Source organism: Lampris incognitus, chromosome 3, assembly GCF_029633865.1.
Source record: "Lampris incognitus isolate fLamInc1 chromosome 3, fLamInc1.hap2, whole genome shotgun sequence".
In the NCBI taxonomy this organism is placed as follows: Eukaryota; Metazoa; Chordata; class Actinopteri; order Lampriformes; family Lampridae; genus Lampris; species Lampris incognitus.
This window is the reverse complement of record NC_079213.1, coordinates 4830375-4847834: the sequence shown is the minus strand read 5'-3', so window position 1 is coordinate 4847834 and position 17460 is coordinate 4830375. Positions and strand designations below refer to the sequence as shown.

Here is a 17460-nt window from a genome sequence, read left to right as displayed (position 1 = left end):
GTTAATAACTGTCCATCAGCATTAAGAAGTTGTTTAACCAATACAAGACCACTGTCAACCCATTTGTTACAATAGGGTGATTTATTTTTATATTGAATATTCTTATTATTCTAGATGTAGTAATTAGTTGGTGAAAAATTATGTTTTTAAATTAGTTGCCAGGCCAGCAGAGCTTGTTTATGAAAATTTGATAACTTTACAGGTAACTTGTCAATTTCATAATCACATTTAAAAAGAAATTTAAGTCCACCCATTAAATTCAATACATATTTAGGGAAGGTGTTCCAAATGTTGTCTTTTTCTTTAATCAAATCAGTTAAGATAGGAGATTATATCGTCGGCTGTAATGATCAACCTCATTGACTTCAAGCTCCATCTCGGTGACTTTTTTCTGAAGCTGCTCATGTGTTTTTAGAGCCACTTTGGTTTTGTTTTTTGATGGCAGCAATCCAGTGACTTTTTTAGACTGTCGATTTGAATTGTGTGGTAGTGGACAGCCTTATCGGTTTGGTCTGCTCTTTCATTTATCTTCTCAATGACGGCTGAGATACCTTATTAGATGCCTACTTGATGTAGAAGTTTTTATTGTCTTCATCAACTGGCCTTTCAATATGTTAGACATTAATGTTGTTTTAAAAATGCATTCATTTGTATTAACTTGTCTTTCAGGTCAGATGTTGCCATCGCTGCTGGCTGAATGATCCCATCAAGACTGTTGCGCCGGTGTTACATTCCATCAAGGTACTGCTTACAATGTTTTAACTTAGTGAAGACTTATGTAGCCCTGGTTAAATAAATCAGGCTTTAAAAATGCAGAGAATAAATAATGTCATATTATTGGGAAAATAAATTCATTTAAGAGAGAAGGTTAAGATCATATGAATAGTTTTAAAAAGTCATTTCATAGAGTTTCATAATATTGAATAGTAATGTGTTTTAGTATCTACAAGGTTTATGCTCATACGTCATAAGTTCATATTTGAGCAGTTTATTTGAATTACACATGGTCCAGCACGTGTTAAGTTTAACAACCTAACCTGATTTAATCCACGTCATTCATTCTTTTTCTTTAATGTAATCCGTGTATCCTAAATTATTAACCAATCCGATAGTGTATTCAGAGGAAAAGGGGTGGGGCTTGCGGCCCCAATACTTGGTTACGAGGGTGACGGTGGCAGACAGCAGATGGACACGATAGAGTGAACCTGTCATTTTTGACACTGTTCGTGAACTTTGTATGCAGACTGTCCGGGGATTGACGACCAGTTGATTTCATCGTGTGTTTGTGTATATTGTTTCTACTGTAACCGGTTATTTTCTTGCCCGGTGCGGGATTCGATACGGTGTGTACTGCACCACAAGGCGACGTCGCTAACCGCTCGGCTAAAGGCTCAGACCCGTTAGCTAGCTAGGGGCTAACGTGTCTTATTATTAGTTTACACTACTTAAGGTAACTATGCAGTTTCTATCCGGTATTATTTGCTATGACCACTCGTTATAGTTAAGAAATGTACGTTGCCGCGATTAGCCTAGCATAGCAACGTCAGCCGCGTGTGCTGCTTTCGTATTGTAGCGAATTCGGGGGACGAGGAAATAAAAGGAAGTGCCGCGGCCGGGAAGCGAACCCGCATCGCCCGCACCGCAGGGGAGAGACAGGAGACCTCGCTAACCGCTCGAGTAAAGGCTCAGACCCACCAGCCAGCGGCCAGCGTGTCTACTTATCCATGCACGTTACACCGTATGATGGCTGCCCGAGACCAGTTGTTACTAGCTCAACCCGGGATAGTATCGGGACTTGGTAGCTTAGCTAGCTAGTGTAAACTACTAATAAGACACGTTAGCCCCTAGCTAACTGGTCTGATCCTTTAGCCGAGCGGTTAGCGATGTCGCCTTGTGGTGCAGTACACCCCGTATCGAATCCCGCACCGGGCAAGAAAATAACCGGTTACACCATCTTATTCAGAAGGAGTCGGGACAAGGCGAACGGTGAGCAGGGAAGACCTCCGTGGACGCCACTGAAACGTTCTCCCGGCTGCCGCGCTACCTCGGACTGCCCTGCCGTTTCCTCGACGTGGCCTTGGTTCTCTCTCGTCCTCTGGTGCTCGCTGGGCGAGCGGTGACCCTGATTCGGTGCCCCCTCTCCCCTGGCGCGGGGACTCGTGAGTACAACCCTCCATCCCTGCACGTGCATTGTGTTTACATACAAATCCCACTATTGTGATTTCATATCTATATTATCCTCGTCTATAAATGGACAATTCCTCATTTCATTTCATATTGCTTGTTAAGTAAATATCTATATCTTGGTACATTTTAAGTTAAAGGTGTTGTGTCACATATTTAAAAAAATAGATAATTCATATAATTCATAAGGTAAACAGGAAGTCTTAATTCATGTTACTTCCTTTTAGTCACGGAGGCACCGGCAATATTTACAGTTTATTTACAGCATTAGGACATTCTGGTAACCAGCTGATAAGGTAAGAGCGCCATTTATTTAGATCATAACCCAGGGCCCACCCATATTAGTAACAGACTGCAGATTTTATTTAGATAAATATGGGACGGGTGTTACACTTATGTGGATTAACATGCTACTCACAAGCTTGTGCACAGGTAAAAGAAGCTTGGTTTGGATTTGATTGGACCACTGCCAGAAAACAGCACGCAACAACAGATGTCCTTACCATGACAGACCTCTACACAAAGTGGGTGATTGCAGACAGTAACTGAGATGTCTGCAACAATAATTTAGAAGTTGTACATGTTTGGCGTGGTCAGGAAAATCATCACAGACCAAGAGGAGGAGTTTATCAATGAGGTGAAGTTTTGTGAAAGTCTTTTTAATAATGTTAAGGGTTTTTTTTTATTTCCTACCTCACTCCACATACGGTGAGCGCCATAACTCAGTGGACAGTGACACATTTTGTTATTTTGGTTCTGTGCTCTGGTGCTTTGAGTTTGAAAGGATACGATGACAATGAGGTTGAAGTGCAGACTGTCAAGCTATAATTTGAAGGTCTTCATCCATATCAAATGAACTGTTTAGAAATGACAGCACCTTTTGTACATGGTCCCCCCGTTTTAAGGTACTACAAGTATTTGTTGAGTTGGCTTCACAGACGTGTTTCGTTAGGTATAGGTGTATTCATTTGTGTCGTTAGTGAATACAGAAGAGAACTGTTGATGTCTAGTCTTGATTCTACACTTTCCAATTGCCTTTGGAGATTGTTGTTGGGGTGTGACAACGTGAGGAAGACAGCAGTGCCGATGCATATTAAACTGGCTGCCATGAGGCTCAAAAAAGGAAAATCTATCAATCAGGAACATTGCAAAAACCCTGGGCATGCCCAAGTCCACAGTTTGGTTTATCATTAATGAGAAAAAAAAAAACAGCTGGTGAACTCAATTATGTCAAAAGGCCCGGTAGACCAAGGAAGACCACTATAGTGGATGACCGGAGAATATTCTCTGGTGAAGCGAACCCCCACTGACAACAGCCCAACAGATCAAAAACACTCTCCTGGATGCAGATGTAGATGTGACAAAGTCTACCATACATAGAAGACTACACCAGCAGGTCTACAGAAGGTACACTACAAGATGCAAACCTCTGATAAGCCTGAAGAACAGAAAGGCCACAGTACAATTCATATCCTTTCAAACTCAAAGTGCTACAGCACAGAACCAAAATAATATGTCACTGCCCAATGAATTATGGTGCTCACTGTATAAGTTGTTTGCAAGTACTTCAGTCCTGCGAGTTTAACTGATCATTCCTCTGCAGCTCAATGCCAGCATTTTCAATATGCTGAAAATCAAGCACGCAGTCTCCAGTGCTTACCATCCCCAGACCAATGGACAGGTAACTCTTTGGATGTCTGTCCTCTAAGATCTGCTGTTGTTGTTGTTGTTAGAATATCTTTATTACATGTTCGTATACAACACAAAACACAACAGCTCGGACACGACATGACGAAATGAGTAAGTAAATAAAAATAGTGGGCATTATCTCCATCCTCAACTCTCACCACCCCACCCCCTATAACAGAGAAAGGCATCATCAAATAAGTAAATATATAAACAAATAGCAAGATTACAGGACAACTGGTTTTACAATAAAAAGGTACAGAGACAGGCTAGGCCGGTTTAGGAAACCCTTGTAATATGCGTCTGTGAATGTTCTCGTATGTAATATGGAAGATGACAGCGTAGGTCCAATATGTTCCAAGTAAGAGTCCAAAACTTTACAGAAGGCGTCCAGTGAGGAGTGAAGCATACATGAGATGTACTCATTGGGAATACACTCCATTATAAGATTGTGCCACGACTGTTGTTGTTGTTAAATCACAGGCTTATTCATCAACTTCACAATACATTGAAATGTGCAGGATGAAAGGACCAACCAGAACATCAAGCGTGCTCTCAGAAAGTATATGAAGGACAACCACAATGCCTGGGATGTCCACCTTCCTCCTGTGGTGTACGGAATTAACACTGCATAGCAGGTTGAGGGGGTCCGCGGTGGTGTAGCGGTCTCAGCATCGGCTTTTTGTTGATGCAATTGCCCACTGGGGACCAGGGTTCACGCCCCGGTCTCGAGATCCGACTATGGCCGGATTCGATGAAGCAGCAATAATTGGCCACGCTGTCTTCGGGAGGGGGGCGGGGTCGGCTTGTGTTCGTCACATGTTTGCATCTCTGGGTGTGTCAGAAAAAGTAGTGGTTCGGCCCAGATTTGCCTTGTCACGAAAGTGGAGAGGCATCTCCTTTGAGACTGCCGGCCGGAGAGATGCAGTTGGCGAATACATGCAGTACGAGGGTGGATGTTTGAATTAGAATAGGGAGCGACTGGCCACTAAACTGGGAGAAAAAGGGAAAAATGAGAATTCAAAAAAAAACACAAAAAAAACTGCATAGCAGGTTGTGTCTTAACACATCTGCATTTTATATATAATAGCCACAATTTTATTACTTGAAAGAGACATAGTGGTGATCCACTGTTTCATATCTCCAACTAAGAATGTAAATTTTAGTTTATTTTTACAATGTTAAAACTGAGTTGATGACTTTGTGATTATTCAGTGTCAAGAGTGGATTTTTTTTCCGTTTGATATATTAGATTTAGTTATTAATGGGGGGCTTCTTTATGATCAGACCTCCACTAGGCACAGCCCCCACTTCCTCCTTTTCTATCGACACCTGTGTCTGCCAGAAGTGATGAATGCTTGTCCCATAGGAGATGATTTTGAAGTTGCTAACCCAGAAGATGACATCGACACCAAAGTCAATGAGAGGAAACTTCTCAATGAAACGGTTTGCACTGAAGAGAAGACACCAGAAAATTCTACATTAATTTTCAGTAAATATTAATTATTGGGTACCGTTCTTTTTTGTAGGTCCTTTGCAACATAGAGAGAGCACAGAGCATGCAACAAACGACCTTCTGAGATCGCAAGCGCAAGTATGTGAGAGTATGTTCGGTTCAGGCTGGTGATGATGTTCTTATCTCACGGGACCCCAAAAAACGACGGACTGGAGACACTTTAACAAGTCAGCACCAAGGACCATAAACTGTTGCCAGCATTACTTCCAAAGAGTAGCCACCATTATGAAGGGTTCAACTTTCCAGAAGGCCCAAGTCTCAAGACTAAGGATTGAAAAGTAAGGGTGTTAGATATACTGTGTATATATCTCTTTACAATTAAATGCTGGGTCCAAAAATCTTGGGATACATGTTTGGAATTCCTGTTGTCAGTAATTGCCACATATTTGTATATCACCAGATGCACTAACTAAGAGGAAGTTTCTCCGGGACCACTGTTATTCAACATTAAAATGGCAGATGGAGCATCCACATGTTTGGTCAGGTGTGAAGTGGGGGAAAGACTTGGGCCCTCTTCAGGATGATCTGGTAAGCATTCTTTCCATCCAGTGACACCTTTGCATATTTTGTATTGTTTTCCATTATTTAATCATGTCAAATGTTCTTCACTTTTAGTTGAAGTATGTGTTGGACAAAAATCAGCTATCAGGAGAGCTGATTGTGAAGCGAGGCCAAATCTGCCTCACACGAGAAGACTTTTGGAGCCCGACCAAGCAGGAGGTAACGCGGGGATTCGAACCGGGATCCCCGCGTTGGTAGGCAACGGAATAGACCACCACTCTACCTGGATGCCCAAGGTAGCATTCTTCTAATATAATCAAACCAAAAGGATACATTATCCATTTACTGCATTCTATAGTTCCTCACTTACAAGTTAGATATTTTGATCATATTAGTTATGTACACGTAAAAATGCAGAATGTTCTTAGTATTTTCTACTGTAAACACATTGTGTTTATGTCCTTGTGTCACTGTGCTGAGCACACCACAAGACAAATTTCTAGATTCAGTAAACAATCAATAAACTTGAACTTCTGTGATACAGAAGTAAAAGAGCCGATCAACCCAGTGGCAGTAATTCTTTAGCTGTAGTGAATGTCAAAATGATGTCATATAGCAAAAAAATCCAATAGTGTGTTCACTATTACTTTGTTCACCAGTAAGCACAGGAGGGTCTGTGTTCCGACACTGGCTGCATCCACTCTTCCCACTGCCCCGAGGTTAGTTAGACAAACCAATTAAATGAGATAGCTTTAGTTTTACTTTACTGGATTTTCCCCCCTTCTTCTCCCCAGTTGTACCCAGCAAAATTACCCCACTATTCTGAGCCCTCCCAGTCACTGTTCCACCCCCTCTGCTGATCCCGGGAGGGCTGCAGACTACCACATGCCTCCTTCGATACATGTGGAGTCACCAGCCGCTTCTTTTCACCTGACAGTGAGGAGGTTCGCCAGGGGGATGTAGCGCGTGGGAGGATCACGCTGTACCCCCCCAGTTCCCCCTCCCCCCCGAACAGGTGCCCCGACCGACCAGAGGAGGTGCTAGTGCAGCAACCAGGACACATACCCACATCCGGCTTACCACCTGCAGACACAGCCAATTGTGTCTGTAGGGACACCTGACCTAGCCGGAGGTAACGCAGGGATTCGAACTGGCGAGCCCCGTGTTGGTAGGTAACAGAGTAGACTGCACACGCAAATTACCATGTCCATTAACTAGAGTTACAGTGGCCATATGTACTATTCACCATTGGGCAATGTAACTAGTTAATGCTCGTGGTAATTTGCATATGAAACTTATCGTTGTTTTCAGTCGTTATGCAGCTGTGCTATTTATAAGGGTGGGGACACCTGCAGTCAGTTGAGACTGAAGAAGTCACTTGGATGAGTGATGAAACATTTCTCCAATAAACGTGTCAAGATGAACTGATTCAGCCTTCTGCGATTTCCTTCTCTGGGCTACTGAGCATGCATACAGACATAAGAAAATAAAATAACAAAAAATGGATCAGTAAAATAATATAGTTTCAGGGTGTCGTGGATGGTTCAACAATTAGTGCCAACTACATAGGCTACAGCCTGATCAGAGGTAACTCAGTATCTCCCCCTCTCAAAGGCTACAAACAGCCCAAATATGTAATTAAACAAATAGATTTCCTTGTTTTACCCAGAATAATAATCATGAACAAAACGCCAGGCCAAAAAAAAAAAAGAAGTCAGGATCGTTTTTCTAGGCAGGTTGTAAGCAGCCCCAACTTTAGAAAGGCGGCCCTTTGCCAAATGGGCCCTCATTTGGAGATCCTTGGCTCGAGTCTGGAAACCCTATGCTCGACAAGCACAAGTGGTCAATAATAAGGGTAAGAGATAATGGACAATAAAGGACTGCCTGCGTCTCACTTCCAAAATATGAGTGCTCGCCTTACAGTCAGTCACGCGACCATCACAGCAGGCTCTCACAGCTGGCTTAACTGACACTTTCACAGACTATTGCCCCAACACCTGCTTCTAGGGTGCCGAATGAAGAAAGCCGTGGTTGAAGCATAGCTGTGCATGTGCAAGCAACAACCGGAGAGAGGTCTTGCAATAGATTTGCACCAAGTTATTGTACCATATTTTTATCAAAAATATCCAAGTGTTAGGAGCCAACAATGGTCTTACAGAGTACATCATACAAATCATGCCAAACTGTACTGCGCCAACTTTTCATCACCAATAAATAGCTTAGTGCTCAGCGCCAAGAACAAATGCATCGAGCAATGTAATTCAATGTGTGAACAGCTCAGAAACCGGTGTTAGAAATATTAACACCTTTTTTTCTTTATCTGCAATGGGGTGGTGAAAGCTAGAATCAGACCTGACTGACTGCATCTTCTGAATCCAGATCAATCCAGTGATGTGATGTACAAAGACAAAGAAGAGAGAAAGCCACTTTATTTTGTCATTGTGCAGGTTACAATGACATTTGTTTTCTGCATCTAACCCATCCTATAGGAGCAGTGGGCAGCTGCCCTGCAGCATCCTGGACAAACTCCAGTCCTTTAAAAGTTTTTTTTTTCTTTGGCCATTTTCTTCCTGCATTACATAGTGACAGGGCCCAGACACACCAAACCGACTAGCGGTGACGAAGGCCAACTGTTGCCTCGCCTCATGTCACCTGCCATCGTGGCCAAAAAGTAGCACTTGAACACACCGCAAAGACTACAGCCGACGGCCAACTAGCATGTACGTTCTGCACCGATTCGCTAAGCTGAACAGCCAATCAGAGTGATCTCTTTCACCGACGGGCTCCACCAATTCAACGTGCTGAATCGGCCAAAAAGCTGCCAACAGGGGCCCGACTAGTGCCACGGTGCAGGACACACCGCAAAAACTAGGGTCACAGACGCTCACCGACAGCCTGACATTAGCCGATAGCGGACCGTCGGCCTGGTGTGTCAGGGCCCATAATCGAGAGAGACAGGACACGCGGGGGAGAGGGGGGGATGACATGCAGCAAAGGGCCCGAGCCGAATTCGAACCCAGGCCATTGCGGTAAGGACTCAGCCTTACGTGGTACGCGCTCTACCAGGTGAGCCACTGGGGTGCCCCACCAACCTCCAGTTCTTTTTCTATTGCCTTGCTTAGGGGTACAGGCAGGAGTATTAGCCCTAACATGCATGTCTTTTTGATGGCAGGAGGAAATCGGAGCACCTGGAGAAAACCCACCGCAGACACGGGGAGAACATGCAAACTCCACACAGAAAGGACCAGGGACGGCCTGGGGTTCAAACCCAGGGCCTTCTTGCTGTGAGGCAACAATGCTACCCACTGGGCCACCGTGGTGCCAAAACAGACTAGTTTAGAAATCGGCTTTTTAAGATGACCAAGAAGAGTTATGGTGATACAGCAGATTTTACAAACCTACATTAAGACCATCTTCCTATTACCTGGTACACTCTGCATCACTGATTCTATCTGGACATCTGTAGAATTTAATTCCACGGTGAAAGCACCCACCCTTTAAAAGAAAAAACAAAACAAAACAAAACCTTGGCCTTGATTTACATCCAATTCTTTAAGCTATTCTACACATTCAACAATATTTAATAGCTTGAGGCAAACTATCTTGTATGACAGAGCCATCGACAAACACACCTCCGTTTCCTCCCATCTTATCCAATCCTTCGTTTAATGCCTAAAAAAGGCTTCATCCATGTGTGACCGGTGCACTCTGAATTAAATCTCTTTATGATATCCGATACTAGATAGCAGTCAAAGCTGAAAAATGGTAATATTGAGAATGACTGCAAATGTACTGCTGGCGCACAAGTAGATGTATCATGTAATGGTGACAGGGCCGACTGAAATCTAAACCCTCATCCCGTACCTTTTAAAAACAAACACACATTAGTGACTGACGTTTGCCTTCGTAGGGCAGAGCAGGTCTTTGGATTTGTGGGTAAACTGGTTAAACAAACGTCCAACGATAAAATCAAACCAACGGTGAGATGCTGACGCGAACTACACAAGGGAGGGCTCGGCTTCAGGGCTTGGTTTTTGTTTTCATTTTATTTTTTTTAGAATCCAACCATAATAACGTGGAGAAACATTCCACGAAAACCTACAAACACAAACACGACCACACAACACAGTCAGCGGCAAATACCTCGGCAGTGACCGTGTGGTAAACCCTGCCTGGGCGTGCGGAGAACAGCCCGTGCCGGCGTGAGTCACCCAGCGAGTGCCTGTTCCTCAATGAGGCCCCGCTTGTTCACCATGGCCAAGGTAATCCCCCAGTCCGCTGGCTGCGCGTGACACACTGGACTATAAATACACCCAGCCTCCATTTAGAGAGCGAGCGAGCGAGAGAGCGAGCGAGCGAGCGAGCGAGAGAGAGAGAGACCCCCTACACCTACACTTCACAACGCAGCGTCATCAAACACTGTCTGGGCACGAGCAGAAAGTGCTGGAGGGGAGGCGAGGTTGGGGGGGGGGAGGAAGGGAGGGGGGGGAGTCGACTGCAGCTGCTCGTGTCTCTGCACTTCCCTTTTTTATACATGATGGGAGGAAGATCAATGCCCCCCCCCTCCACCCACCCCCCCAGCATCAGGCACACAACAAGCAACTGAAACGGCCCTTTTTTGCATCTTCCTTCTTTTCGTCAACTGTTTGAGGACACGTGACACCATTACTCATGTTGACATCTATTTGCCCTACACATTTTAATTCAAGCGGGGTTTTTTTTTTTTCCTGGCAAAAAATGTGTGCTTGCAACTGCCGTGGGAACGGCCGTGTCGAGGCGATAAGTAACCGGGATGTGTGTCCGCCAGTGGCTGATTTCAGCGTGAATTGATTTCAGTTCAGTGACGTCGGTAAACCGGTGTTATTTAAGGTCCTCCGGATCAAACAAGCACAGATACTCCCATCTGAACTGGACCAGTCCGTCTGTCCGCCTAAACTGCCCTTTCTGCGTTTTATTGTGTGGGAATCTGTTGCCCTCTACTGGACACGGATATACAAACAAATTACAGCCAAATCCTCAAGAAACATTTAGTTGTGACTTAACGGGTGCTGGCGGTATAAAAAAACGAGGTGAAGGAGGTTTTCTTTGTTAATCACAGGACCAACAATCCAACAGTATGGGTCAGAGCGAACACAGTTTTACTGACAGAATTTAAAATGCTATTTACCAGCAGCCCCCCCCCAGCACAGAAATTACGCAATATATAATACACAAAAATTACCAACATTCCAAGTTATAAGGCCAAAAGTTCATATTTTAGACGTTTAAGCTGATGGCATTGGGCAGGTTAGGGTCCAGTTCTAGCTCACCAACATTACCAAGTATCAAATAATAAAATGGAGGTCATGAGATCAAAGCAAAGTGTCCCCGATGACACCCGGGACCACAGGAATGGTGACGTAAGGTCACGGCGGTGGGTGCAGAAATTAAACAAGAGCTAAGGGGAGAGGTAGATGCAGCACTATTCCCCGCTTACATCAGTCTGTGTGTGCCAACCACACAGGGCAGCTAACTGCACGAGGTATTGTATAGCCAAAGCATATCACAAATGTTCACCGGGTCACAACACAGCCAGTACTGTCAGCAGTCTGGTCAGCTCATACCCTTAGAGAAGCCCCCTGTAAGAGAATGCAGTGCAGAAGAATATATTGATCAAGTACATGAGCCTCCGGACAAAGTGGTTCTTCCTCTACCAACTAGTACCAGAAACACGGTCCATTTAAAAGTAAAAGGCTGGTCTGTCTGCTGGTAAGTAAGGAGACTTTGATAAGGATTAGGACATCAGTGGTGAGTGACTGTCATCTTCTACCGCCCAAGTTAAATGACACACAATCCTCCAAAATACAAATGTCTCAAGGAGCTTTTAGATTTTATCAGTTCAAGTCCTCCCTCTCTCTCTCCCTCTCTCTGAACTCAGCAGCTGTCCTTTTTATTATGCTGCATAATAAAGGCTTAACTACTGGTTTGCACACAACACAGCCTGGTAATAATCTCCAACCGGTAACTGTCAAGGCATCCGAGAACGTGAGTGAGCAATTTGAATGAGGCAGGAAGAATGGTAACAAGGCTGACACTGGAGAGATAAAGCGGGCTCTTCTGCACAGATACTTCAGATAAGCATACAACTCATCCAGACAGAAACTAAGATCGACTGCACGTCTATCAAAAGCGGTCTCCAACTTTCAGTGAGGGCAAAAGGTAAAATCTGAATTACTGAACTTTACACAAACCACACTGGACGCTGTGTCGGCAATTCAGAAATCTGCACACAAAAATAAAACAACCTGGAGAGGTTGAATGTTTGTGCGAGCAGCACAGAAGACCGTGCAAGTGGTTCCCGGAAGTCATCATTTTCTCATGATGGGCTGTGGGAGAATAAACTAAAAGGCTTAAAAATGCAGGATTGGCCACTTGGTTGCACCTCTATTAATAACATGCAGCATTTCCTAAACAAAGCTGATTGTACTAATGTGATGTACGGACACACGCGACTTAACACAATTCAGAGACACTCAAACAGGGCGGATTGCTTGCTGACCCTCGGGAACAGCACCTGGATCTTCCAGTTTAAGGGCAGTCCCTGACGTTAACACTAACAAAGACAAAAAAGCTGTCACAATGCCACGGGCATTATCTGCAGCTGCAGTGCAAGTCACATGAAAACACCTTCCGTTCAACTCTCCAGTCAATCACATCACGCGGCCGGCTGAACTGGACAGGGTTCACCACTGCCAAGTACTACTTTCCCTGCAAGAGATGACAAGAGTAAGGCCAGCCCGGGTTCAAATCATACGAAACCACCGGTAGAGAGACCATGGAGGAGATCATGATTCAAATAAGTCCATCCACAGGACAGCTACAAGCAACAATAATCTAACAGACATCTACAGACAGTGTGTGTGTGTGTGTGTGTGTGTGTCTGTGGGGGGGGGCATCTACAACACAAGCAGAAGTAAAAAACTGTGGAGCTTCTGTAATTGTAGCAGGACTGACTTAAAATGACATCTTTTCCTGCCACGTCTGTTCAGAAGAACTGTTCCAGCGCTGTGCTGCTATGAGAATGTCACAAGCGAGGGCTGGCGGTGAACCTGTTCAACACAGGACCTCGTTTAAGAACCTGGCATCTGGTCAGTGCATCATGCCTATCATATTCATTATTAAGGGGGTGGTCAGGGGGATTCAACAGTTGAGAGAGGCTGTCCTGTAACAAAGGTCACAAGTTTGATGCCCGTTGCAGAAATGTGAGTTTTGTTATTGTGTCCTTGAGCCAGACACCGGACTTGTAAATTCCTACTTTCTTTTTTTTTTTTAATTCAGGACATAAATGTGACCAAAATGCCAAAAGACAGAATTCAACAAGCCCATTAGATTTAGAGGACAAACTTAAAAAAAAAAACCTCTCAAGTTTATAGAGGAGTTGTATTAAAACCATGCTGACCTTGCTATCAGGTTGTATTAGCCCTAGTGAAGCCTACCTGCACTCGGCATGGTGAAGAATGCAGCTACCAAAGGACAAGAAACCAAAGTACCATAACAATATTCCTATACTGAAATTATACCTGCTCTCCATTTGAGAAACAGACGGAATATTGACTTTCAACCATAATTAGACCAATTCTATGCAGTGTCACAGCCTATAGATTTTTTTCCCCCTTTGTTTATACAGAAGTTGCACAGGCAAGCTCATCGGGGTACAAAAACAAAAGTAAAATCACTGAGTAATTGTATATTAATGCTACTCTATCAGCAAAAAGTCAGAGAGTAAACGATGTCTCTCTGCCGTCAGCCTCATTCGAAGAGGTCGAGTGCTGAGCCGTCTGCTGCCCCTAACAGACACAACACCGAGCTCATTTAGACAAACTGTTGGACTAAGTCGCTTTGACCGCTAGCGTGCATCAAGTGAGAGATTCTGCATGTGGGTATTCTTAGCCGTCTGTCCTCTGTGGCCTTAACAAAACTCTCTCATATGATAACAGCATCCTCAGCACACCATACCATGCTCTCCTTCTTTATCATGGCCGGTCGCCACAACAAAGGTGGAAAAAGGCAAGAAGATACGTTCCTGAACCGCACCTATGATGTCACCACACAAAAAAAACAAGGTCCGTCGTGCAGTACAAAAGTACCAGCTGGCGTCAATATCATAATCTACTTTTCCTGTTTTTCTTTTCAGGATTTAACAATTAAATAACCCAATATCAGCTTCTTCTTAACCACATTCGGAAACAGGGTGACAACATGACATGAGATGACCTACTTCTGTCCTTCCAAGCATTTTTTAGATGCTCAACCAATGTGCTCCTGAGATATGCTCCTGAGATGTGCTCCAAACAAATAAGTTTGACAAAAGCAACACTTCTTTTATTCTAAAGTTTACCCTTTGTTTCTCTCCTCAGGAAGACAAGTTCTCCAATAAATCTGAGAATCTGACACCACAAGGACAGATGGATGGATTGCACTGTGAACGCCAACTCTAACATTAAACATCAGCAGATTCCAACCTGTCAACATTCTATATATACGTAATTTTTCTAATTAAACTACAACCCGACTTAAAAATAACCGACAAATTATTCCTACAAAAAACAAAAACTTGGTACCAAGTTTCCAGTGACTTGTCACTTTCATCACAGAGGCTATGAGGATATCTTGCAAACCTAAAGCAAAGCTGACAGCGCTAAAGGGACAACTTCATTGATGATTCAAGAACAAATCCGTTATGCAAGTTAACAGGCTGCATGGCATCAGTTCCCTGTAGACAAGTCATCAAACTAGCCGACACTCACCAGTGAGCTTATTCATCCAAACTTCTTTACACAAATTTTAGGAAGCAAAGATTACCATTATCTAATATGAAAACTTCTGTCAGACTGTTTTGCAGTTGCACGCCAACCGTTCAGTAGGGGTTCCAAGCAGTTTCCTGCCAGAGATGTTACCCCCCCCCCTCTTCAGGCAGGTGCCAGTGATGGGAGAAAATCGTTTCACGGAGAAAAGTAGTGTGGAGCAGGCAGCCACATTCAGGGTGAAACACAAATGCCAGCTGTTGGGGGGGGGGGGAGTGCTGCATTTCCACCAGACTCGCATCAAGAGCAGCTGATTGTGTGGAGGATGAGGTTGCATGCTAGGCTCTTTGGAGAGGAACAAGATCTGTTTAATCAGCGATGTGAAGTGGAACCCAGAAAGCCTCAGGCTACAGCGTTCTCAAAAGAAACAACCACCATCAATCTATGGTTTGATGCCGCTGCGGGAAGAAGAAAAACGCATCCCACCACCGGTGCGTCCTACAAAACTGTGTCCCAGACCTAACACCATAGAGCAGACACATTTCTGGAGGATTATTGGACAAAAGACAGCTCCTGGTATTATTTCTGTGAGTAATCCTCCTTACAGTGGCAAAAACTACACCACACAGCCATCACATTCCCTGTCCAAAAAAAAGAAAAGAAGGAAAAAATAAAGTTCCTGGTACTTCCTAGAAGAAGGGAAGCCAGCCGAGACGGTGAGGAGCTGCTGCTGCTGCTGCTGCTGCTGGACGGCCTCATCCTGCTGGCTGCATCTTAACATTTGTAAACACTCCCCACATGGCCCTTCCACCTACCTCAGGTAGTACTGCTTTAGAGCAAACGCTGCGTTGGAGCAACTCCTTGGAAAGTGAAACTCCTCTCCGAGTTCAGACCACTGGTTTTTGTCCGAGACCTGAAATAGAAAGAAATAGGATGAGACGGGAAGCCGGGCAAAAAACACCACGGTCGTTACTCTATAAACCATCTGGTCAGATCCACCTCCCCTCCATCAGCAAGGCAATGCAAAGATTTGAGATGGATAAGTCGAACCGAGCAGCTTTGGACCCCCCCCCCAACAAAAAAAACCCGTCCGCGTTTGAAACGGTACCTGGCCAGCTGGTACAAACCGACATTATGTTCGCCACCCAGCATATTTTACAACCGACACACACACAGCCGCTGGTAGTAGCGGGCTTTCTCCGGGCTCCGATCGCTCCCGGGCAGCCTAGCTTAGCTGTGGGGCTAGCACGCTAACGGCTCTCGTTAGCGTGCCCGGCGTGCACAGGCATGAGGTCCAACTCCGGACAAGTACGGGAGTCTCCATCAGCCACACGCTTCAAGGGGATGCGGCGACCCGGGTCCGGCTCCGGCTCCGGGTCCGGGGGGGCCCCCGTTTTCGACACTCGCTCCTACCCACTTATACGGGCCTTGTGAGGCCTACGTTTTGCGATCAGCCACGAAGCCAAAGATGGCTATGGCGAGAAGCGAGCTTCCTCGCCAAACTACCCGGTCAAGACGGGCGAGAAACGCCGTGCGCCGCCGCCCCCGGCGGGAGGGGGGGGGAGCGCCGTGCGCCGGTGCTCCGATAATCGATGGTCGGAGGTGCCCGCTAATTTGGAGCGACTCTCCCCGCCGCCGCGTCCCCGGACTCCCGATTCAAGCTTTTTGCAAGGCCGACGCCGAGCCCGGTCTCTCCCCCCCCTGACACGCCGAGAGCCGGGGCGGTGAGAACGGCACACTTCTCAGTTCCACTCACCTTAGCGAAGCCTCCCAGAGAGACGACTCGGATGTAGAGAGCGTTCAGGTCCAGCTCTTTCCCACCCACGATAGGAATCTTCTTGAACGGCGACCTGGAAGAGAGGGGGACACACACAGCATGAGGGGGGAGGGGGGGAAGAGACATCAACGCGGATGGGTGTAAATAGCGGGTTTTGTGTGTAATTTGCAGGCATGTGCGGAGAGGATTTAAAGTTATATTTCGAGACGCCCGCCAGCCGACTCCCCCCCCCCCGTCTCTCTCTCTCTCTCCCCCGTTCTCACCCTCTGCTCTGGTGAAATTGCCGCAGCTCGTCCAGGAAAGCCTGTCCTTTCCTCCGCTGATCCGGGAGGTTTTTCCCCGTCGAATTGGCCATCGTCGTCGCGTGCAAAACGGTCGAAACCCCTCTCGCTCGCTTCCTAAGACGCCAAGGGTGCCATGCTCCGCCGGCGCGCCGTCATCCGCCGGGCTGAGTGTTGGGAAAAGTTAAAAGAAATCGCCGATAGCGAGAAGAGCGCCAGCTCGCTAGTAGAGACCGATGCACACACACACATACACACACACACACACACACGCCGAGCGAATCGAGCCCGGCTGGACTAAGTTGCGAGCGGGCAGCCGAGAGCTACGAGCCGGATTCAGCGGCCAATTAGAACCGCCATGGCCGCGCACGGTTCAATTAACGCCTCCTGGTCGCGATCGCAGCCGTTCGGAGTGGTTTGACAGTGTGTTACGGACGCGGCTCCGAGCTATCGCGCACACTGTGGAGCGGCGGCGGAGGTGGTGGTGGTGGTGGTGGGGAGGAGGAGGGCGGGGGGGGGGGAGATCCAGTTCTCAAGACAAAAAGATCTAAAGGCCGCGGGCCCGACCTGCCGTTGCACGCAGCGCCCCCCCGCGGCCAGCGGCGGCGCCGCAGCCGGCCAGAGCGCTTCGTCGGAACAATAGATAGACGGTGTTTTCGTTTTTAGGGCTCGTCCGCAATTTCGCGATTTGGGCCCGACGTGGTGAGTCGGTAAAATTGCACACCCCCCTCT

The 17460-nt window shown here is 46.0% G+C and overlaps 1 protein-coding gene across 1 annotated transcript in view; it reads right to left on the bottom strand.

Moving 5' to 3' along the window:
- arid2 (AT rich interactive domain 2 (ARID, RFX-like)) overlaps positions 1 to 17159 on the bottom strand; it is a 76231-nt gene extending 59072 nt beyond the window's left edge. The window contains exons 1-3 of the mRNA XM_056276269.1: positions 16711 to 17159; positions 16427 to 16520; positions 15486 to 15583 (exon numbers count right to left, since the gene is read on the bottom strand). Coding sequence (XP_056132244.1) covers positions 15486 to 15583; positions 16427 to 16520; positions 16711 to 16802 — 284 coding nt within the window. The 5' untranslated portion in view covers positions 16803 to 17159. The remainder of the gene's footprint in view (positions 1 to 15485; positions 15584 to 16426; positions 16521 to 16710) is intronic.
- Between the last annotated feature and the right edge of the window lie 301 nt (positions 17160 to 17460).